This window comes from Cannabis sativa, chromosome 6, assembly GCF_029168945.1.
Source record: "Cannabis sativa cultivar Pink pepper isolate KNU-18-1 chromosome 6, ASM2916894v1, whole genome shotgun sequence".
NCBI classification, from domain to species: Eukaryota; Viridiplantae; Streptophyta; class Magnoliopsida; order Rosales; family Cannabaceae; genus Cannabis; species Cannabis sativa.
The window spans coordinates 67301393-67326010 of record NC_083606.1 but is presented as its reverse complement, the minus strand read 5'-3'; the positions used below and the strand labels follow the sequence as shown (position 1 = coordinate 67326010).

The window sequence follows — 24618 nt, the reverse complement described above, 5'->3', positions numbered from 1 at the left end:
TGTAAATTATATAGGCATGAAAATAACTTTAAGAAAATAAAAAATATACCATTAATATATAAAATAAAATATTTATACATGATATTATTCACACTACACTAGCATTTCTTTTCTCGTAGTAGCTAGATCATGAGATTAAGGGTTGATCAAGTGAGGTTTTACACGATACATATGGACTTGAGCTGGTGTGAGTGGAGTCAAGTCGTTGGGAAAGGGGCTTTATACACTAGTGGAAGACCAAATCAGTAAATTTGTAATTAAGAAAACTTTGAAGTAGTTTAAATGAAAAGTATAAACATTAAAAAAGATAAAATTGCCGTGTGGTAATATCAATGTAAAAAATAATTTTTTTTGTCATTTTGTGTAAAAAACCCTAAATTTTACTTAAATAAAAGTCTAATAATTTTTTTTATTTTTTTTATTTTGGGCTCCTGAAAAGTGTGGGCCCTAAGCACAGGCCTAACCCGCCTATACCTAGGGCCGGCCCAGATAAGACATCATATCATAAAAATATTAAACACATTAATGATATCTCATAGCAATGCTCTAGATATAATTATGATAAATTGAAAATAAAAAATACCTCATGATGATATAATAATATGGTGAATCTGAGTTGGACTAGCATAATTTTTATTTTAGTCACAATAAAATTTATAATCATTGAAATTTTTAAAAAAAATAATAACTAAATATATTATTAATTATGTTATTGCTAAAAAATGGTCTCTAAAACTATTACCAAATGTATTTTTATAACTAAATTTGTATTCTTATAATACGAGTAAATTTTGTTTTCTTACTAAAAATAAATATATTGTGTTATCACTAAGGTAATATCTTTTGTGCTGTTAAAAAGTTATAACTTCATTAAGAAGATATATATTGGTCTTTACTCTTTATACTTTTGAAAAATAATATTAATAAAAAATATAAAATCTCAAAAGTAGGAATAGTCACATTTCTGGTCAATTATATACATGTCATATGAATACTTTTACTTTCATATATATTCTCATCACAATCAAAAGATAAAATAATATTTTCATTTATCTTTTATCTCTTCATCATGATCATTTGATTTCCTTTCAAATGTAAACAAACTACCATTATTGCTACATTGCTTTAATTTCTATTTTTTTGAATTGTGTTTCAGTTGTATACCATATCTTGGTGCAAATATTTGGTAAGTTTTCATTGTTTCCTTTGTCTTTCAAATATATATCTTACAATGCTTAATTTTACATGTCAATTTTCTTTTGCTCATTTATCTAGGGACTAATAATTCAATCGACTGAGGACAATGGGCAACTCACACTCACATCATTTGGTCTTATTACAACAAGTAACCAATGAGAAATTTTGCTGTGATATATGTGATGAAGATATTTTCGAACCTTCTTTCTATAAATGCAATTCTTGCGATTATTCTGTCCACAAAAAATGTTATCAAATCAATCATCACTTCCATCCTCCCCACCCACTTAAATTATCTACCACAAAAAATTTCTTCATATGCAATTCCTGTCACAAGCAACACAATAATCAACCTTATTTCACATGTGAGAAATGTAATTTCTACATGGATGTAAAATGTGTTAAGATGCCTCCTATACTCAGCAATGATGATCATGATTTTGAGAATTCTGATCATCATGGTCGTATAAAACAACATTTTACACATCAACATCCTATGCCACTTATTTCGATTCGAGGTGAAAATCCTCGAATCAAATGCATTGCTTGTAGCCGTACATGCTCAAATGAAGCTTACGGTTGCAAATACTGTGTGTGCTTCTTGCACAAAACATGTGCAAATTTGCCCGAACAAATCCAAGGTCATTTTTCTTATCCAAACCACACTTTATACTTTCATATTTCTAGCCATCGATGTAGTAAATGCAAGTTATGTGAAAATTCATCTATTATCTTCTCTTTCAAATGTCGTCAGTGTAACATTCATTTTTGTGTAAGTTGTGTCGTAGCCATGTTTAAGCCCATTAACTTTAAGTACCACGAGCATTCTCTTTATTTCGTTGAGAGAATACATGGTACTAATTTCGACTATTGTGATGGCTATGATTCTTATTGTAAGAACTCAGTGCTCAAAAAAAAGCCAGAATTCAATCGAAATACCAAATTATGTGGGTTTTGTTGTGTGGATTGCGGTTTCAAAGTCCATTTACAATGTGGTATATTACCTAGTATTGTTCAATACAAATATCACACACACCCTCTTGTTCTTGTTGATTGGGCTATTGACAATGATGGATGTTATGAATGTTATTGTGATATTTGCGAAACCGAAAGAGATCCAAGATTTTGTGCATACATTTGTGAAGATTGCAAGTATGTTGCTCACGTACAATGTCTAGCTTCCGAGGTATGCTTATTACTCTCTTTTTTTATATATCTATGAGTTTCAATTCAGATAAAATAGATCTATATATGAAGCTTTGGGTTATTTGTTTATAGAGATATTTGGATTGATTGGTTATTACGTAAGTTAGTAAAAATCTTGAAAATAAGTAAAATTGTAACTAGCTAGTGACACAAATTTGTTGTCACTATAAATAAGATTTTTTTTTTTTGTAATATTGTGGATAGTATTATTCTATTGCCAATGATTCATTTCCTTAATCGAAAGTTGTGTTTATTTTTTTCTTTAAAAAAAAAAAAAAAGCATGTAATAATACTATTTTGTGAGATAGTATATGTAATTGTAATACAGCTCAGGTTTTGGGGTCGGGTTTGAATTAAAGTGAATTAAGCTTGCACTTAAGATCTATTCAGCCCAAGAATCCAAAAAAAAAATATTATCCCTTTAAAAATATACATATTTTTCGATAATTTTTATTTTTTAAAGCCTACTAAATTTCAAGACCGGCCTTATTCACGTCTTATGAAAAAGTAGTCTAAATTGCATTGCATATCCATTTTAATTTATTTATTTTAAATTTTACATTTATTTTTATATTATTTGAGATATACCTACTTTTATATATGAAGTGTATATTAGACAACTCACCACCGATAGATTTAAGTGAATGTATTTTTTATTAATAGTTAAAAAAAAATAGAAAAAAAAGTATTCCTTAATCTAACTGACCATAAGTTATTACATATGGCTTGAACATGATGTTAGTTTCTATATCACTCATAAAATATGCAACAACAAAATTCAATTCTATAGATAAACATATTACATATAATTATAAGTGTATAACTATAGATCTAAAGAATACCTTTGTTGATTCAAAGAGAAGAATTCAAATGGCGGAAGCGTACCTTAATTCATAGATAGTGATGATCTTAATCCATCTTGTAGAGATAATCTTTGTGGTGATTTTGGGTAATGATCTTCCAAGAAAACGAGACTTAGGTTTTCTAATTTTCTCTCTTGATGGGGGAAGATGAGAATAGAAATTGGCTCTTGTTTCTTGGGGACCACTACCAATTTATAACCTCATAGCTAGGTTATTAATTTTAAGTGTTTCTAATTTAGCCCATCAATAAATTAGAAATATCGCTTAGGGTATCTACACATTTAGCCCATGACACTTTAATACCCAATGACCCATAATTACTAAAATGATCACTTTATTTTGGGCCAAGCTTCAAATAGCAATACACTAATATACATATGAGCCCATATTGAGGATTTTAATCCAACAATCTCCCACTTGGGCTACATATGTTTTCTGATAGTGTGTAACCTTATAAGCGCTTAACTTTTACTATCATAATTATAGGTATTTCAAAACAATCTCGTCCATTAATTATACTAACATAGGATCAAAGCGGCCTTCGCAACATTTATCGTAGCTAAACCCATCAATGGTCACGTATATCAATATAACCAAATGACATAGATCAATCATGGATGCGTAGCATGGAAATTACATGCAAATGTGATCTTAGCATGTCTATTTCCAACTGGTCCTCCTTAATTGAGATCAATTCTTTATTAATTCTTTCTAACCTTATACTTAAACCTCAATAGAAAGAATACATTCAGAGTACTCAAAACTTAAATCCATACTTTATCTGCAGAATCAAACCATAAATATGTATCAGCTTGATAGAACATCTCAAATACAAACTCCCACTAAACCAGCACAATCTTAAATAATACCACATCCATATATGAGCAATACGCTCCTGAAAAGCCTTAAGTGGTATATTCTTAATGATCCAGATCACACAAAATATGGAGTTTGTCCTTATTATGTTCTATAGACACCTTATTACTCTGAACTTTATTTTAATAACAATTAGCTCAAAGTCAATGTGCCTTTGACCTCATAGAGTTCATGTTGTTATTAAAATGCAACCTGATTGATTTATTGTCACAAAATATATCTTTAATAGCTTTCAATACCATTCTTAATTTTTTTTTTTTTTTTTTTTTTTTTTGCAGCCATATGTGACAAAAATCTCACAACTAAAAGCTTTATAAGATCAGAATTAGAAATCTTAATGATCTCCAACATTTTCTGTTTTCTAATTTCTGATAAGTGAACATATAGTATTTTGTTCTCCTTAAATTCCTTATAGCTTATTTGGCTGCATACCGAAAGTTCCTTATATGGTTACTTAAATATCTATCCAACATTCTTAATATGTATAAGTACAAATACATACATGCTTGAGCATATATTAGATTCCAATGTAAATTAAAAATCTTCTATATTTCTTGAATTCTAAGGTTGCTTTTAGGGCAATAATTTAGACACCTTATTTTCTTTAGCTACAAGCTTATCACCTGGTATAGTATCTTTCATGCCAAAAATTTTGAATACTTTATTGATATATCTCTTTTGTTATAATTCAAGAATATTTCAAGAACATTCTCAACATATATTGAATTCCTAATACAAAATGAGTATATCATTAATGGCAAGCAATTGTTCACCAATATAATACCAGGATCATATTCTTACTCCCACTGAACCTGTGATATATACACAATCATCAAAAGCTTTTATCTCAAAAACCAAATGAGAATACTTAATGAAAATTGTGTAATTATTCACGAGAAGCTTACTTGAGTATACACATGGATTTTCCTAATTTGCAAACCATATTCTTTGGATCTTTGGACACAAAGTTTTCTCGTTGCACACATAACTTTTGTCATCAATATCATTATTGATAAATGACACATTAGTAATCCATTTGATATAACTCAAGACCATAATGATGATCAGTTGTCATGCTTGTCTTGAAATAGTCTTTCAATTAAACCAAAGAAAGTCTATTCAAAAGAATAAATATATGCTTTATAAGTAATTCCTTACATGCAAGACATAATGTGCATCTCTCCACATTGCAATTTGCATCCCTCTTGATTATAAATATTTATTTATAACCAATTAGTTTTACACCTTATAGCAATAGGAAAAATACCAAAAAATTTATTGTCTCACATCAATTTGTACTCTTTATTTATGATATCAGTCCAGTTTCGAGAGTTAGAACCTTCATGGCATGATAAAAGTTGATTGGATCATCGTCTATCATTCCATTATTTCCTTATGTCCTTTCTCTCATGGATTTCTTTAATGACACTGACCTTTGAGGTTGTTGAGTTTGATTATCTGAAACATTTACCATATCTTGAATGAGAAGTTGTTTGATATTGTCTTATCAAGGTTCTGGATTCACTTATTGATCAATGAAAGTCATGAAAAACTAAACATTGTCAAAAGTGATATTTGGAATTGAGGTTAACGTCAATTCCTTCTCAAGAACAATATCTATAATAATCTTATTTCTCCCCCAAACTCAACATCCTTAAAATTATTAAAGTTTCTCTATATGAGGTAAATTTCAATAAATTCATAAATTAAAGAGCTAGTAGAACCAATATTGGAAAAGACTTTTAAATTCTAAATGAACAATAATGTCCTAACTTATTCAAAATAGAATTCAAAACCAAAACTCATCTAGGTGATGATACTGTATAAGTCTTTTCCAAATCCAAAAAATAACTAGTCTTTAACCATAGTTTGAATATCCTTATAGCCTCATATGTAGATGTTTCACTTTTGCCCCTAAAGATGAATTTTTCATCATCACTTGGCTTTTAGTTTCATAGATAACCTTCCATAGTATACTTACATAAGAAATTTCATAAAAAATTACTTATTAAGTATAGTTAGGTACAATAAATTAAATCATTTACAAAACAAACCATAGTGAGAAACTTATTTTCATTAGATATGTCTAATGACATACTTGGAACACTTTAACCTTATTTTAATTCCTTTTGTAAAAGTCATAGATAATTCCATATCTAAAATCTTTTGCACTTTCTTTAACAGTGTTCCATATGCAACATACTGAATTTTATCTTTGTCCTTATCCTTTCTTTAAACAAGGTAGCTAAAGAAGCATATTTGCATCTTTCCTTTACTTAAAAATTTATCTCATTGGCATGAGAATTAACTTTATGTTGGTAGATATAACTAAAACATGAGCAAAAAAATAGAACAAAATAACCAAGGGTTCACAAAAGAATCAACATAACAAAATAAGTTCAAATAATGGCAAATCCCATCTCAAGATACCAAACACACCATTAATATCAAGTCTTTGGACAATAATATTAACTGTAAGCGGTACTCTTGTTGTAGCAATCAAATATTGACAATAAATCCTGTCAAACAATTTGTCAATCTTTGGACTGTACATATTGTTCACATGGAAACCTTATAATTGTCACATATTTATCACCACAAGTATGTGTGCCCTCAAAATAAGTATAACCTTCCTTTGGGCCGATCAATACTTACATGAGAAACACACACACAAACATCTAACATTCCTCATGAGCAATCTACACAAGAGAGGTTGCTTTGGCGACATCATGTTTCAATCAACTCATTTAGAATGAGAGACAAACTTTAAAATTTTAGTATGCCAAATTTGAACAAAATTGATTCAAATGAGTTTTGACTTTATCTCAATATATAATAACACATCAATCCCAAATAAAAAATAATAAATACAATAAATATATACTAAATAACATTTTACCAAATCCTTAATTTCCATATATATATATTTAAATAATGAATACAATAAATACATACCAAATAATATCTTACCAAATCCTTAATTCCCATATATATATTTACATAATGAATACAATAAATATATACCACATAATATCTTACCAAATCCTTAATTCCCATATATATATTTACATAATGAATACAATAAATATATACCAAATAATATCTTACCAAATCCTTAATTCCCATATATGTATATCCAAAAGCTTAATCCCCTTAAAAAAAATACTACGAAATTGATATTAGGATAAAAGATATAACATGTATTTTGAATTTATTGGTAATTGTAGTAATAATTTGGAATGAGTATTGTTGTAATCTCGAGGGTGTGCTACTGTAATTCATAACTTATCTTAAACCATTGATTCAATGGCAATCAAACATCAAGTTATATTTATACGGTAGTCATAAAAAATCAATACATCAATACATCAGAGGAGAACGATATATTATGAAACCAAAACAAATAAATAAAATTTAAACCCAAAAAATAGCATTACTTAATCATCATGATATAAACATATATAAATTTATATCTCAAGCCAAAAAGTGGAAAGACCATAACCCTAATTTTTAAATTTCCCAAATTTCTTTAACATAAACCTTAAATTCTCAAAGAATCAATCAAAAGTGGCTCTTGATACCACTTGTTAGTTTCTATATCACTCATAAAATATGCAACAACAAAATTCAATTCTATAGATAAACATATTACATATAATTATAAGTGTATAACTATAGATCTAAAGAATACCTTTGTTGATTCAAAGAGAAGAATTCAAATGGCGGAAGCGTACCTTAATTCATAGATAGTGATGATCTTAATCCATCTTGTAGAGATAATCTTTGTGGTGATTTTGGGTAATGATCTTCCAAGAAAACGAGACTTAGGTTTTCTAATTTTCTCTCTTGATGGGGGAAGATGAGAATAGAAATTGGCTCTTGTTTCTTGGGGACCACTACCAATTTATAACCTCATAGCTAGGTTATTAATTTTAAGTGTTTCTAATTTAGCCCATCAATAAATTAGAAATATCGCTTAGGGTATCTACACATTTAGCCCATGACACTTTAATACCCAATGACCCATAATTACTAAAATGATCACTTTATTTTGGGCCAAGTTTCAAATAGCAATACACTAATATACATATGAGCCCATATTGAGGATTTTAATCCAACACATGACAGATCATAAATGTACTAAAGGGAGATCTTAGAGATGTGAAGTTAAAGATAGTGGGAGACGATGCTTGGAAATTCTCAGGGGAAATACAAAATCAACTGGTGGAAATAAGAAAGAAAGAAGACTCTATTTTCACTTTTCAAGACTTAATTCACACTTTAACTGAACTCGAGGAAGAATGTTTCAAAAATCATTTTTTTTGGCTAAAGGTTCGTAATAAGAATTTGACAAATAAGATGCAAAGTATAGAGACTACACCTCTAGTCCTTAATGATGAGAACATTGATGAGCTTCTACAAATTTCAAGTTTTACAGAGAATGAGTACATCTCCTTTATTTACCATGAGTTCAAATCCTTTTTTAGGGAAAAAAATCATTTGGACATAAAATCAAGTGATCTATTGCTCAAGATTGTTGATGTTGAAGGTAATTATTCAATCCCTCTAAATTTTGTGTGTGTTATGAAACATATACTTCACAATTATGGAGATATTGGACATAATTCAACATCTTCTTCATCACTAAAGAGCATATGTTTTTTCTTAATATGTCGAGTCATGAAAAAGATGTATGCAACTTTGGTCATAGACATCTCTAAAGATCTTCTTCGAGAATGGTATTGTTACATAAGATTTGCAAAAGTGTATGGGAATTTTGATGTGGGTTTTATAGAGGAATCTTTTAAGGCTGTTACAAGAGATTTCTTCTTTATCCAAGTGAGTAAATTACTTGACCATGAAATACCAAATGTAATCAACAATAATATGGGAAAGCTACAAGAGAAGTTGAATGGTGTGTATGGAGAATTGCAGAATAAGATGGAAGAGTATGAATCCAAACTCGAGATGAGGAAAAGATTTTGTGAGACTACTTCAGAGAAAAAGTTGATGAAGAGGAAAATTGACAATGTGATTAAATTGAAGTGGAAAACAGCTAGCCAGGTTGGGTTTTGATATCACATATATGAAATCAGATATATCACAATTGTTTTTTTTTTTTTGGTGTGGTATGTAATAATATGTGTCATTTTTTTACTGTGTGGTTGGTTTGTTAAAATTAATAGCTTTTAATTATGTTGGTATATGTGCAACTTTGTTAAGACTGCTCATGGTATTGAATTTATGGATAAGGTTATAAAAATTGTATTTGTCCACTTGTCTCTTTGAGATGTGTTGGGTGTTTGACATCCCGTAGATTCTTTGCTAGGACGATGGGTTGTTTTCTCAGGATAATTATCATTGTGTTGATCGTTATCGGCCATTTAATATGGGTAGATTGTGTTTAGGAGAGATTAAACTGAGTTTTTTATCACTAAGGCTCTCAATGAAAATACTAAACTATTAATATAGATTTTCATTAACTAAATAAATAGTCTTTTTTGCAATAAACATACTACAGAATTAAATGATAATATATAACACCATATATTTTACATAGTTTTATAATTAAAATCTACATACTCCACGAGTCCTTATTATTAGAGATATTTTCTTAGATTCAGAATACAATCTCAATATTTAAAATAATAAGATTTTTTCTCTCAATTTTACCGTTATTTTTCCCATGGATTCTACCTCTATTTATAAGTTGGCAGTTATTCCTTTTGTGATTGATTCATTCATAACTGTTAATGAAATTCATTTGTTCACACATGGGATAATATCTTATAACTACCCACTCGCTCTTTATTTTTATCTTTAGATGGTTATGCTGACTAGGAAGGCTACATCTCGTCAAACATGAGTTCTCCTTCTTGTCCATCTTGATAAGAAAAACGCTAAGTGTTAGAAATACTTTATCTTGTTGCATCCTTTTATTTGTATTAATGATGCAAGATGATCACCATGCTATGAGTAACGTGATCGGTTGAGCGTCATAAGTTCTTCTCTTCTCAGGAGAGAGTTAATGATTTATGAGCACTACTACAATGTTAGCCTTTAGAGGCAGTTTTTTCAACCCCATTTATAAAAAGGGAAGCTAAAGGGTGTGAAAATACCCGCTATGTTCGAAATTGACATTTAGAGGCGGTTTTTTGATAAAAACCGTAGGTATAAAATTGCATTATACCATTTAGAGGCGGTTGGAAATTATTTATTTTTTTTTTTTCTGAATTACCCTATGCCGTCGGTTCCTTCATAGGAACCGACGACATAGGGTACACGAGATCATGACACGTGTACCCTATGCCGTCGGTTCCTATGAAGGAACCGACGCCATAGGGTCGTGCAGACTATATGTTTGTTCGACCTTTCTTCTTCCTCCCCACTTCACTCAGCCAACCCAGCAAAAAACCAGAGAGCCTTTTCCCAGCAGAAACCCTCGCCGAACCCACCTCCTCCCCACCATATCTCCCCCATTTCTCAACCATTTGAGCCCATTTTTTTCTTAAAATCCTCCATTTTCGATACTTCATAACATACACCTAAAAAGTTTTAATTTTTTACCCTCTTTGAGTGTCATCCGAACCCAAATAGTAAAGTTTGAGTGTGAAATCCGGCCACCCATTTTTCTTGAGAAATCTTTGAATCTCAACCTCGTTTAAGGTATAAATATTGCTTATATTCTTATTGTATTATGTATATTGTTTTATTTTTTGTTTTTGTAAATTATTATTTGAGTTTTTTTATTTTATTAGTAATATTTTTGTGTTTTATGTGTATAGTGCCGGGATTTTTTACTGTGGTCGTCGGATTGCGGTTATTAGGTAATAATTTATACCTCAATGTATAGTATATATATGTATTTGTATATTTTATTGAATATTTGTATATAATATGTGTATATATTGTGTATGTATATAGTGTGTGTATATTTTTTATGGAAATAAATTTTGTAATTGTATTTTATATATTTTTTGCAATATATATTTATTGTGAATAAAATGACATTGGAGGGATTTTATTAGTTTCAAAAAAAAAATTAGTTTAGAAATAAAAATTTTAAAATGGAATTAGTGTGTGATATAATTTTATTTTTTTGAGATAATAGTGTGAGATATAATTGATTATATATATGTATGTATAATTTAGTAACTAAGTAACTTGTTACAATTTTTTATAACTAGTTATAAGTTATGAAATAATTAATTTTGTAATTTCGTTGTATTTCTTTATATTATAGGGGTTCGGCATAATTTTGTGTGTAGCGTATTTGGGCTTGCAATTATAGGTATATACTTTTACTAACTTTTTCTTAATATATAATTAATTATCAATGCATGTTAGTTGAGTTTGAATATCTTAAATATTCATCCGTAGTGAAGTAGGTTCTGCGAATACATGTACTGCGGTTGGATGGGTGGATTAATTTTGTATTGTTTATCTGTTTTGTTTGTTATTTTAGGCACTTGTAAAATTTTTGGGAACGTCCAATTACAGCCGTTATGCTGCCGAAATTTCGGTAGAATTAGGATAAATCTTACTAAAACCATTCATAATATAGTTAATTATAACATAGTAATAAGAAGTTAGGTCACATAAAAAATAATAATATTCACATTTATGAAAACTTTTTAATTTTACCAACATTATAATCAACTAAACAACCTAATAACATGAACTAATGTAAAACGAAAATTTGAGTAATTTTTAGATTAATATGAATAAATTGTGTGAGAGACTTAGTTAGTTACATTGTGTAATTAGTAACTAGATATAATTAGTTACTAAATAAATTAACAAAATAAACATATAAAATCCTTCTTTTTTTATTTTTTTTTCTTTCATTTGAGAGGTTCAATGTGGATTTTTATTTTTCAAAGAAAATAAAGAGCAAAAGTTAATTAAAAGGGGAAAATATTAGTTAATACCTTTATTGCTTTACCAAAAATTTTTCCCCTCAATTTTATTTATTAAAAATATTTAACATTTTAATAACATTCTAATCAACAAAACAACCTAATAATATGAACTAATCTAAAACGAGAATTTAAGTAATTTATAAATTAATATGAATAAATTGTGAGAAACTTAGTTAGTTACATTGTGTAATTAGTAACTAGCTATAAGTAGTTACTAAATACTGAATTTTTTTGGATAGGATTTTTGTTATGGATAAATCATGGATGCGTGAGGAGAGAGACACACTGCGATTTCAAGTAGGGTTCGATGCATTTTTAGAGTTTGCCTTAAAGAATTCTACAAATCACGATCGTATTCATTGTCCGTGTGTAGATTGTTGTAATGTATCTAAAGGGAATATTACAATGATTAAGGACCATGTGTATTTACGAGGTTTCAATAGAAGTTATACTAATTGGTATTACCATGGCGAACATTTACCTAATGATCCATATCTATTAGGAAAGCGGGGGGTAGATGATATCGAGGGTAATGATTTGGATGATTATCCATTGGACTTGCTTAACGAAGCACAGGAGGAATTTCTTAATGATCCTGAGAAATTCGATAATTTTCTTAGTGATGCCGATAAACCTCTCGTTCGATGGTTGTAAAAAACTAAGATTACCAACAATGGTAAAGTTTTACAACATAAAAGCGAGAAAATGGAGTGAGCGATAAATGTTTTACTCAATTTTTAGCCGCTTTTAAAGATATCTTACCATTTGCCAACCGCTTTTCCGGAATCTACTTATGAAGTGAAAAAAACGTTAAATTCTATAGGATTGAAGTATGAAAAAATTCATGCATGTCCAAACGATTGCATTTTATATCGTAAGGAATATGCAGACATGAATTATTGCCCGACTTGCGGTTTATCCCGCCATAAAGTAAACAAGAGTAAGGAGAATAGGAAACTTATCCCCCAAAAAGTGATGTGGTACATGCCTTTGATTCCGCGACTGAAACGATTATATCGTAGTGCGTAACATTCGAAAATTTGATTTGGCATGAGACCAAGAGAGTGAAAGATGGAAAACTTAGACATCCCGCATTCCCAAGCTTGGAAAAAAGTGAACTACATAAACCCCGAATTCAAATCGAACCAAGACACATTCGTCTCGGTACGTACGCGGATGGAGTAAATCCACATAGATCTCTAAGTAGTCGTCATAGTTCATGGCCTGTCTTCCTAGTTATGTACAATCTTCCTCCCTGGTTAGTGATGAAGAGGAAATTTAACATGCTTTCTTTAATGATATCAGGCCCGCAACAACCTGGACATAATATCGATGTATATTTGGAACCATTGATTGACGATTTAATAGAATTGTATGAGAACGGGGTTCAGGTCTATGATGGTTTTAAAAAAGAATTTTTTAATCTGAAAGCTGTGTTGTTGTGGACTGTCAGTGATTTCCCTGCTTATAGTAATTTATCAGGCTTAAGCACAAAAGGTTACGAAGGTTGTCCGATTTGTTGCACTAACACATCGGCTCGTCGCTTGGCAAATGGACACAAGATGTGTTATATGGGTCACAGACGGTACTTGCCTGCAAATCATCCTGATAGACGGAAGAAGAAAGCATTCGATGGTACTGAAGAGGGTGATATGGCTCCTTTGCCACTGTCTGGGGAACAAATTCTCCAACAAGTTCAACTTGTAGATTTTAAGTATGGAAAGACGCAAAAAAATAAAAAAACTAATGGTTGTTTTCAAAGAAAGTCAATCTTCTTTCGTCTTCCATATTGGAAAAGTCTACTAGTTCGACATTGTTTGGATGTCATGCATATTGAAAAAAATGTGTGTGAGAGTATTATTGGTACCTTACTTGATATTCCCGGCAAAACTAAGGACGGTCTAAAGCTCCGATGCTTTCTCCACAAAGCCGTGGTGCACGGGAAGATGAGTTGTTCACGGAAGAGAAGATGACGTTGATCCCTAATTCGCTGAAATGGATGATTCATGAATTCCTAAGGCTCAAAGATAAACGTGATATAATCACAATTTCTGTCCCCCGAGGATTCATTGCACCGCGTACCCAGATCATTTTATCTGGAGAGGATTTGCAGCAGGTTGCTACGTGTAACTACATCGGCAACCAGGGAATGCTGTTTGGAATGATGTATACTCTTCTTTAATCTAATTAACCTTATATCAAATTATAGTTAAATTATTATAAGGCACTAACACTTTTTTTGGCAGGCACATATGGGAGAGCATCAACGGTACCGAGAAAAATTTTCAAGTTTTACGACCCAGTAGCTTCTCACGGTGCATGGGATCAGCGATGAAGAACGTAGTCGATCTTTTGACGATGCGGCAAGACGATTGGCTAATTGGTTATCATTAATGAACAGCAACCACCAAATGTTCTTTATTCCTTGGAATATCGGGTAAACTTTATTAAATTCTTTAGTGCTAATTGTTCATTTCTATATTATGTCTTCAAATTATTTTTATACTATCTTACTTATATTCCAATATAATTTTCTAGGATGCATTGGACGCTAGTGGTGGTTGCGCCAAAGAAAATTATCCATTTAAACCCTCTAAAAGGCCGCCCAATTCCCGAAGAAATAGAACAAATGATCGGAAGGTAATTATTTAATGACTTCTTATGTAACGAATTTAAATTAACTAACGAATTGAAATGCTAATATAATTTTTCCAAACAGGGCATTCATGTATATAGGGGACGCACATCAGTATCTTGGCCCGTGGCAAGGAATTGCACAAGCAAACTGTCCAAGACAACCTAAAAGCCAAGAATGCGGTTTTTATGTTTTGAAATATATGACTGACATCGTCGCACGTGCCAACCCCAACCGTTACATAGAAGATCAAAAAGCTGTAAGTTTTAATTATTGATCATAGTATATAAATTTTATAATAACAAATATATAATATACATATACATAAACTAATATAAATTTTTAATTTTTTTAACAGTTTGGGGGTAAGAAGCAATACGATCCAAAAACAGAAATTTTACCACTACAGCGAAAGTGGATCGAACAATTGATGGCGGTGATTCACGGTGACGATTGAGGTTCAAAGGTCGAAGAATTTTTCTTCATTATGTAATTTTTATAGATTAACTTGTAATTAGATTTATTAACTTATTAATATTTTTAACTAATTTTACATGTTTGTGTAATATTTAATTATTTTTATGAAATCAAATTATGTTTTTACCCAAATTTAATTACTATTTAATTTAAAATGTAATTAATATATAATTAAATTAAATAAATATGTAATTTAAAATTTAAATAAATATGTAATTTAAATTAAATAAATATGTATATAAATTAATAAATATAAAATTAAAATAATATAATTAAATTAAAAAAAAAAATCGAAAAACTGAAATTCTCGAGACCCTTTACCGTCGGTTGCTACGCCACCTATGGCGTCGGTTTTTGGATAGGAACCGACGCCATAGGGACCCCTATGGCGTCGGTTCCTAGCTAAGAACCGACGCCATAGGGGTATATATGGCGTCGGTTCAAATAAACCCTTTAGCGTCGCCCTGATAGGCGTCGGTAGCGAATTTCGCGAAAACCGACGCCTAAAGGGCTTTAAAACCGCCTCTAAAGGGTGTTTTTGTAGTAGTGGAGGTTTTTGAATGTCTCATCTTATACATTTTATTACTCTATCTATACCAAGACAAATATATGTCTCGTCAATCCCAGTTTAATAGTTATTATTCTTGCCTCGCATAAAACTAAATAGTCAGTGAACCTAAACATCTCTATCAAACTTATATTTCATTATAATGAGTTATTTAAATTATATTTAATGATGCAATGTCATTCTTATATATATTGAGTTGATTCACATTTCTTCTGTAGGACACATGTCAATTTTTGGTACGTAACTGAATTTCGGGTATAACAATTACCATCTTGAATTCTCCACCTTGAACTTTCTCTCTTTTCATCCTGATTGATCCACATAATACTAATTATTTATATATTATTAATATTATTTTAAAATATAAAAAATAATTTAAAAAAGAGAAATAAACAATAAGTTAAAACATTAAAAATATGTTTTTTTTCCTTTTCCTAAACCCTAAACACAGTTAGTGTTAATGTTCCCACCCTCTCAACCATTCGACGATCGATAATCCCCAACTCTGAGTGACAATTTCAACCTTGGTGGCCCATGAGAAACTATACCAAGACCCCATATCCCTAAAACCCTGACAGCCCTGAGAACCCCTCTAGTGTTCTCACTTTCGCACGATTCTCTCTGTGTTTGTCGGCATAAGAATTTGAGACCACAGTTGTTCTCTTTGACTCTCACTGACAGTCCTAATTTCTTGTTTAATATTCTAATATGTTTCTCCATCCTTATTATTTTTTGTCTTGAAATTTTTTATAAAAAAAAAGGAACCATTTTTTTTAAGGAATTTGTTTACTAATTTCTTCTTCTTCTCTCATGATACAATGTTTTCATTTTGATTCATTTATTTCTTCTCTAAGCTTGTTTAGGAAAAATGGTGATAAGTTGTACTTGTGTTGGTTCATTTTCTTTCCACATGGTGTTTTTCTTGTTACTCTCACAGTACTTTTCGTTGCTCAATCAGCTCTTGGTTCTAAAAGGAGGAGAAGATTTATCTTAGGCCTTTGGCTACTTTGATAGACGCAAAGGGGGAGAAGTTTGCATAAAACCCTTGTCAACAACAAAACACTAGCTAGAATGCTATGTGTCGCGACGTAAATCGCGACATATTGATACATATTGATAAACATCATCCCTAACCTCACGCTAGCACTTTAATCGCTATAAGTCGTAAAATATTGCTAAAATCGCAAAACACCAGAAAAAATGCAGACTTGCTGCATTTCGTGTTTCATTGACAAAAATAGTACATAAAAACAAGGATATGTGTAGATCTATTACTATCAACATAAATACAACTAAATCAAACAATAATTACTAAAGAAATTACATACCCATTATTTTCTAAAGGAATGTCTTTCTTAGAGCTTTGGTTGGTTTCAAGTTTCCTCTACGTAAGGCGGCCGAACACTAGCTCCGGTGGGACGTCCGACAGGTACAATGTGTGTGTGTGTGTTGTGTGTCTGTTGTGAGTATCCTAGAGAGAGAGAGAGAGAGAGAGAGAGAAAGATGGGAATTTTTGGTTTTTATTTGTTTATGGGTAAAATTGGAATGCAAAAATGGTATAAGTATATTTTGCATGAAGCAAAATATCCTAGCATATTTTTAGTGTACCATTTATTTTTAAGCATATAATGTCAAATTTTCCTTCAAAAATTATTTTCAAAATTCATTTAAAATTAAATAAATTATAAAAATAAAAAATAAAATATTTAAAAATAAAAATTGTACAAAATTTGAAATATTTTTTATATTTTTTAAATAATAATAGTAAGTGTACCAATATAAATGTGTAACGTGTATAAGAGTGTACACATAAGCAGCTTATGTTGGCAGTTTACTGTGGAAAGTGGATGATACCTTAATAAATTTGCAAACAGTTAAGTAGTTTGGAAGATTTTACCATTAAAATTTGAGCTTAGAGTGTTACTAACAAGTAGAGTAATAATTGAGAGGGTTTAGCCGCAAAAAAACTCTATAAAAATATGAATAGAGATAGATATGTAGATTTATAAAACAAATAAATTAAAATTTTAAATAAATATATATAATGGATTATTTCACAAATACATAAAAAAACAAAACAAAACAAAAAAAATTACAAAAATACGGTTTCACGAAATTTTAAATTTTTTACGATTTTCTTAATTTTAATTACAAAAAATATGGTCTTTTTATGTTGTACTTTGGTTAATTTATTGTTGATTTTTTGTTGTCTGTATATTATTTTTTGTTATTGTTTTGATGTTATTTTTATGAAGTTTTATTGTTGTTTTTCGTGTTGTTTCGATGAAAAACTGTAAAAATGTAAAATAAAAAACAATCTTTAAATGTAAAAATGTATTTTTTTCAAAAAAAAAAATAGTACAGTAGAACCTCTATTTAAGAATACTCTATTCAAGAATAACCTCTAATTTGTTATAAAAAAATCAAGTCCCAATTTGGGCCAGTTATAAATAAGAATATCCTCTAAATTGTAATTAGTTATACATTTTTTAAGTCTTGTATTAACAAAGTATACCTCTATATAAGAATAATTACATCTTAATAAAATATATACATATATTTTGTAAATTTATTTATGTAAAATTAATAATTTTATTTCAAATTATAATACATGTATGAACATTATATTTACTCTAAAATAATTTTAATATAATATAGTATTAATGATTATTTATTGTTATTATTATTACATTGATATTTTTTAGTTTTTTAATTTTTTTTTTCTAGTGTAACTCTATTGAGTTATAACCTCTCAATTAGAATATAATTTATTTGGTACCAAGTGTATTCTTGGATAGAGGTTCTACTGTATCTTGTATAATTATTCCTATTAAATAATTCAAAATAAAGAAATAAGGACCAGGAAGAGAATGGGGACTAGATCTATACTGCGCGCATGGTTCTTTTGGTCTTTATAGTAGGCATGGCAAAAAGATCCATTCATTCGGATCGGATCAGTGATCCGATCCGACGGATCATTACTGATCCGAAACATTCGGATAGTTATTGGATCTTGGATCAGATCCGACCCGCCCCGCTTAATTTTTTTACGGATCGGATCTGACCCGATCCGTTTTAAATATCTATTTTTTTTTAAAAAAAAAAAAAGATTTTTACTTTTTAATATATTTTTTTAAGGTGTAAGGCCAGTGGAATATCACCATTAGATATATGATCTGCCCATAGACCACACTATATATTATTATTCGAATTAATTACTCTCTCATTTAATTCTTATATATGCGTATATATATAAATAAAAATATATATGCATACTGGCCACTCTATATTTTAATTATTTGATTATAATAATTATTATTATTTGCAAAATTTCCTATAATAAGAAAGTAAAGTATCAAATGTTATACACAATAGATCGATTTATGTATAGGCACTGTTAAATATATTAATTTGTACAATAATTTACACTTTTATAGTATATGATTTTTATATATGTATGCAACAATAATTTACATTTAATATAAACATATTATTAATTAATAAGAATAATATTTAATTTTTGTTTATCAAATAAAAATACTAATTAATTAAATATTATAATAATGAGTAATTAATACTATTATTTGACTCTTAAATATTTAATTATTTAAGGGGCATTTGGTAATATTTTATTTTTTTTAATTTTTTAATCATAAAAATAAAAGTAATTTTTTGTTTTTAAAAAATATGTATTCTATAATCATTTTTGTTTTTTTTTTTTAATTTTAAAAATTGATAAGAAAAATATCACTACAAAAAATCTTATTTTTAATCACAACAAAATTTGTGACTAAAAGTAAAAAGGTTGTAACTAATTATAAATCATCATTATTATGTTGTGACTAAAATAGGTCCATCACTAAAAGTATTAGTTACAAAAATTACAATTTGTTGTGACTCAGTATAAAAAATCTTACTTTTATTATTAACATATTTATTTTTAAATATTAGGAGCCGTACACAGTAAATCTTGAAGACTAGAAGAACAGCATATAAAAAGTTTATAGTTAATTTCATGTATTTTTTTAGAGGAGATTTATTTCATGTAATCATCATACTACATTATTATTGATGATTATATTAGTGGAATTTCTAAAATTTGGTAAATTAATTTTTCAATAGTAAAATTACATTTTTATGTGATAAGAATTTGATGTATTTTTTTTTTTATTGATTTTGACAAATAAAATAAAAATATATAAGAAAAAAAAATGATGCATCTTAAACAAATAAATTTTGAAAAAAAAATATAAATTTAGATATAAAATATATTTTTTTTTAAAAAAAAAAAAAAAGTTGGGTCGGATCAGATCCGATCCGTATAAGGCGGGTCGGATCAGATCCGATCCGAGTATCTAATCCAGCGGGGCGGGGCGGGGCAGATCCGTATATGACCTGGATCAGGTTGGATCAGAGTAGGATCAGATCCGACCCGCCCCATTGACATTCCTACTTTATAGTAAATCATTCTTTAAAGATATAACTTGTTGAACAATAAAGGGAGATGCCCAAACCTAGACACAATAACTAAATTTACGTTCCCTATAGTTAATTAAGATTTTTCTTGCAAAAAAAAAATTAATTAAGATAATTTACATAAATTTACTGCTTTATCCTTTACTCTACAACGAAGGAAAGGATAAAGAAGAAAGAAGCAAAAATTAAAGTTAAAGAAGGAACAATACACTTTAACACTTAACTGAGGACAAAAAGAGTAGAAAGAGAAGAAAATAGGATAATGTTAATTAATTTTACCTTATTACTTATTATTTTTTTTATTTAAAATGTGTATATATTTTCGGCATGCAGTTCAGTCTTCTTTTATTTTAAACTTCACAAATACATAAATAGATATTTCACATGTCACTTCAACTTAATTTTTGAAAACACTATTGCTATAGGTGTGTTTGCTTCAGCATATATAACTTTGGTAAGTCATGATTTGATTTACTTGTGAAATGAAGTTTCTAATAAGTTCATATTTAATATTTCATATTCTTTCCCATATAATTAGTAGTTCTTTAGTTCATGAATTTAGTGAATATTTTCTTATGTAAACATGTTTTGATTAAATTACACAGAAAAATGGTAGCTTGCCCAAACTAAAGAAAGACAACTATAAGTATGGGGAACTCCCACACTCATAATCTAATCCTACAACAAGAGCCAACAGAGACTGATGATGATCATATCAAATGTTGTATATGCAGTGATGAAATTTCTGAACCTTCTTTCATCGAATGCGAATCATGTGATGATTATTACTCCCACATAACATGTGAAGAGTTCATATCATCATGTGATGACCAAATAAATCACCCCTTCCATCCTTCTCACCCACTTAAATTAAGTACGGATGAATTTTACTTTATTTGCAGCTCTTGTCACCAAATCCACTTCTTCAATCCATGTTTCACTTGTGATCAATGTAACTTCTACATCGACATCAAATGTTTTAGGATGCCTCCTATAACATGTGATGATGATCAAGAGCATATACAACATGTCACACACCAACATCCCATGCCACTTCTAAGGCCGGATGAGACTGAAGATATCGAATGCTTCTCATGTCGCGTGACATGTTCGGGTGAAGGTGAAGCTTGTTATGGCTGCAAACCTTGTAAATATTTCTTGCATAAATCATGTGCACAATTGCCACTACAAATCCAACCTCATTCTTGTCATGATCAAGATCACCCTTTATCCCTTTTTGTTGCTAGTAAATTATTCATTACTTGCAAAATTTGCTACAAGGACAACCTCTTATTCACATATGGATGTGGTGAGTGTGATTTTCACCTATGCATAAATTGTGCCACTACAGTGTTCCTACCCATATTCAAGTACAAATATCATCACCATCCTCTTTATTTTGTGGAGAAAATACACACTAAAATCGACAAGTGTCATAGCTACGATTCATATTGTCAAAATCCAATGCTTCAAGGTTCTGTGGAATTTAAATATACCACTTCATCCATATTTTTGTGTATGAAATGTGATTTTAAACTTCATTTTCTGTGTGGTATGTTACCAAGGAGTATCAAATATGAGTATCACATACATCCTCTCACTCTTACCGATTTAGTTATCGAAAATGGGAATGGAGAATATTGCTGTGATATATGTGAAAGTGAAAGAGAACCACGAGTTTGTGTGTATTACTGTGAAGATTGTGTGTACATTGCTCATGTACATTGTCTGGCTCCTCAGGTATAATGCTTAATCACATTACTTATTATAGCATCTATATATAAGTAATAAGTTATCTTAATTGTTGCATATCTCTATATGAAAATGTCTTCTATATGAAATTTGATATAATTTCTCTCCAAACATATTATAAAAAATCTTACTTTTAGTCACAACAAAACTTATGATTAAAAGTAAAAATATTGTAACTAATTATAAATCATCATTCCTATGTTATGATTAAAAAGTCCGTGGTTAAATATATTCATAAAAATTGCAATTTGTTATGACTAAATGTATTTTTAGTCACAATAATTGTAATTATGATTAAAACTAAATTAGTAACAACTTGTATCTAAATACTATGTTTTAGTCACAAGTAAATTTTTGTTTTGACTAAAAGTCATATTTAGTTACAAAAAAATTATTTTGTAACTAAAAAGTTATCACTAATTAAAAGTAACTATTTTTTGTAGTGAAAGTATATTTGTAATCACACCTAAAATTTTATAATTACTAAATTTAAGATATATATCAATTTAATATTTTGTAATTTAATCACTTCATGAGTTATGCTATCATAATAAACATATTAAACTTACAAATTTAAATAATCATTGAATAAATTATCAAGAGCAATAAAGTTATCTTGTTAGATATTTAATATTTTGAATATATTTGTGAACAGAAATCCATATTTATTATTTACTTATTTGAGAATATTATTGAGTTGAATGTCATTGTAGATTATCAATATATTCAAGGGAGATGTCAAAGATGTGAATTTGAAGATGATTGGTGAAGATATGTCGAAATTCATTCCTGTAGATCAATGTGATAATGTTGAGCATGAAGAGAAAAAGAATGGCATGCCACAATTGAACTTAAAGGATTTGATATCTAAGTTAGATGCAACTGAACTAATGCCACAACTCAAACATCATCGTTACAAGGAAAGTATTTTACATATGCTAGCATATTCGTATTCCAATGAAACTAAAGATGAAAATATTGATGATATTCTACTATTTTCTAGCTTCACAGAAAGAAAATTCATGTCAGTTATTTACAACGAGTTCCACAAAAACTATTTGGAAAAGAAGATTGACATTGCATCTAGTGATTTAGAGTTGAAATTGGTAGATGTTGAAGGTTATTTGATACCTTTAAATTATGTCTTTGTTATGAAATACTTACTTCACAAATATGGGGATATTAGTCAGATTTCAACTTCTTCTCCTACATTAAAGAACATATGTTTTTTCTTCATTTGTAAAGTCATGAAGAAGATGCATTCTACTTTGCTCATAGATATCACTAAAGATCTTCTTCAACAATGGTATCGATATATATTATTTTCGAAAGACTGTGCTCACTTTGAAGTGGATTTTTTGAATGTAATTTTGAGGAAGATCACAAGATATTTCTTCTATCTCCAAGTAAGTAAGCTACTTGGCTCTGAAATCCCAACAATAGTAAATGAAAAGAAAGCAAAGTTACAAAAAGAGATGAATGAAAAGATGGAAAAGATACAGAAGAAAATTTCAATGAACAAAGCAAGGCTTGAGAAGTGCAAAAAATTTTGTGAATATAATTCGAAAAATGAGTTCATGAAGAAGGGCTTGAATAGAGTGATGACATCGAAGTGGAAGACTGCTGGCCATGTAGGGTTTTGATGGGATTACATTTTTTTGATTTGATAGATGTCATAGAAATATATGATTGGATTTGTTTGTTTGGTTTGAATTTATAAGAGAGCTTTTAATGTATGGATATTTTTGTTCTGAAAAAATGTGTGAATATAAATGATGATATTATTAGCATTTTAAAGTACACAATGTACAATATCATAATATATGAGGTGGCACCTACAAAATGGAGTGATTTTCCAATATTACATATTAAGTTATCATTTTTCATAGTGATTGTGGAATGAGAATAGACAACACTAAATATCGAGAGTAATCGAGCAAAGCAAGAATTGTTATACTCATATTTCGAGCAGACACTATGGGAGGTCAACATCTGACACGTGTACTAAAGTTTGGCAATATAATTTGACTCTCGCATATTGAACTGGTTGGTATTCAATAAATACGCCTCAAAAGAAGAAAGAATTATACCTTCTGGAAATTCTATAGCCAAAAGAACGAAGTCGTGAAAAAATGTGTATAGCACCTCGGGAAACCCAGAACTGCCTAACACGACATTATAAATTTATTGATTAGGTATATTTTTGACGAGGAGAGGAAGGCCAAGCTAATCATGAGGTTGAATGGCTTCAGCATTCATAAAGCGCACAAGAGATACAACTTGAGTAAGATTGTACAAAAATTATCCAAAATCTCATTCTAAGGATAAAGGATAGTTCATTTCCCAAGCCAATCCATCCTCTGAAGGAAGTTACATATAAAATAGTTCAACTCGAGGATCGTAAAGCCGCCACTTGAAGAAGGGATCACTCATAACACGTTCTAGATAAGATCAAATATAACTGCCATTATCCTATAGTTTGAGTATTCGGAAGTTATGCATGTATTTTCCGGCCTATAAAACAGTATAAATAAAATATGGAGATTGTCCACATTTCATTAACTATTCTAAAGATATGATTTAGTAACTATTGCCTTTAGCCTATTAATATGGAGAAATTAATGTAAAGGGGTGGCCAAATTCCAT

The 24618-nt window shown here is 29.5% G+C and overlaps 3 protein-coding genes across 3 annotated transcripts; all 3 read left to right on the top strand.

Moving 5' to 3' along the window:
* The first annotated feature begins 1014 nt into the window (after window positions 1-1014).
* Window positions 1015-9409, top strand: LOC115724711 (uncharacterized). The gene is made up of 3 exons (XM_030654048.2): window positions 1015-1186; window positions 1276-2383; window positions 8271-9409. Exons 2-3 carry the CDS (start codon window positions 1304-1306, stop codon window positions 9216-9218), a joined length of 2028 nt encoding a protein of 675 aa, XP_030509908.2. The 5' UTR covers window positions 1015-1186; window positions 1276-1303; the 3' UTR covers window positions 9219-9409.
* Window positions 9410-14418: 5009 nt separating this feature from the next.
* On the top strand, window positions 14419-15300 carry LOC133038893 (uncharacterized). The gene is made up of 4 exons (XM_061117471.1): window positions 14419-14501; window positions 14603-14704; window positions 14784-14958; window positions 15058-15300. Exons 1-4 carry the CDS (start codon window positions 14458-14460, stop codon window positions 15154-15156), a joined length of 420 nt encoding a protein of 139 aa, XP_060973454.1. The 5' UTR covers window positions 14419-14457; the 3' UTR covers window positions 15157-15300.
* Window positions 15301-20495: 5195 nt separating this feature from the next.
* LOC115724715 (uncharacterized) lies at window positions 20496-23856 on the top strand. Its single transcript, XM_030654054.2, has 3 exons — window positions 20496-20674; window positions 20826-21960; window positions 22686-23856. The coding sequence occupies exons 2-3, from the start codon at window positions 20869-20871 to the stop codon at window positions 23613-23615; spliced, it is 2022 nt and encodes a 673-aa protein (XP_030509914.2). The 5' UTR covers window positions 20496-20674; window positions 20826-20868; the 3' UTR covers window positions 23616-23856.
* Window positions 23857-24618: the final 762 nt, after the last annotated feature.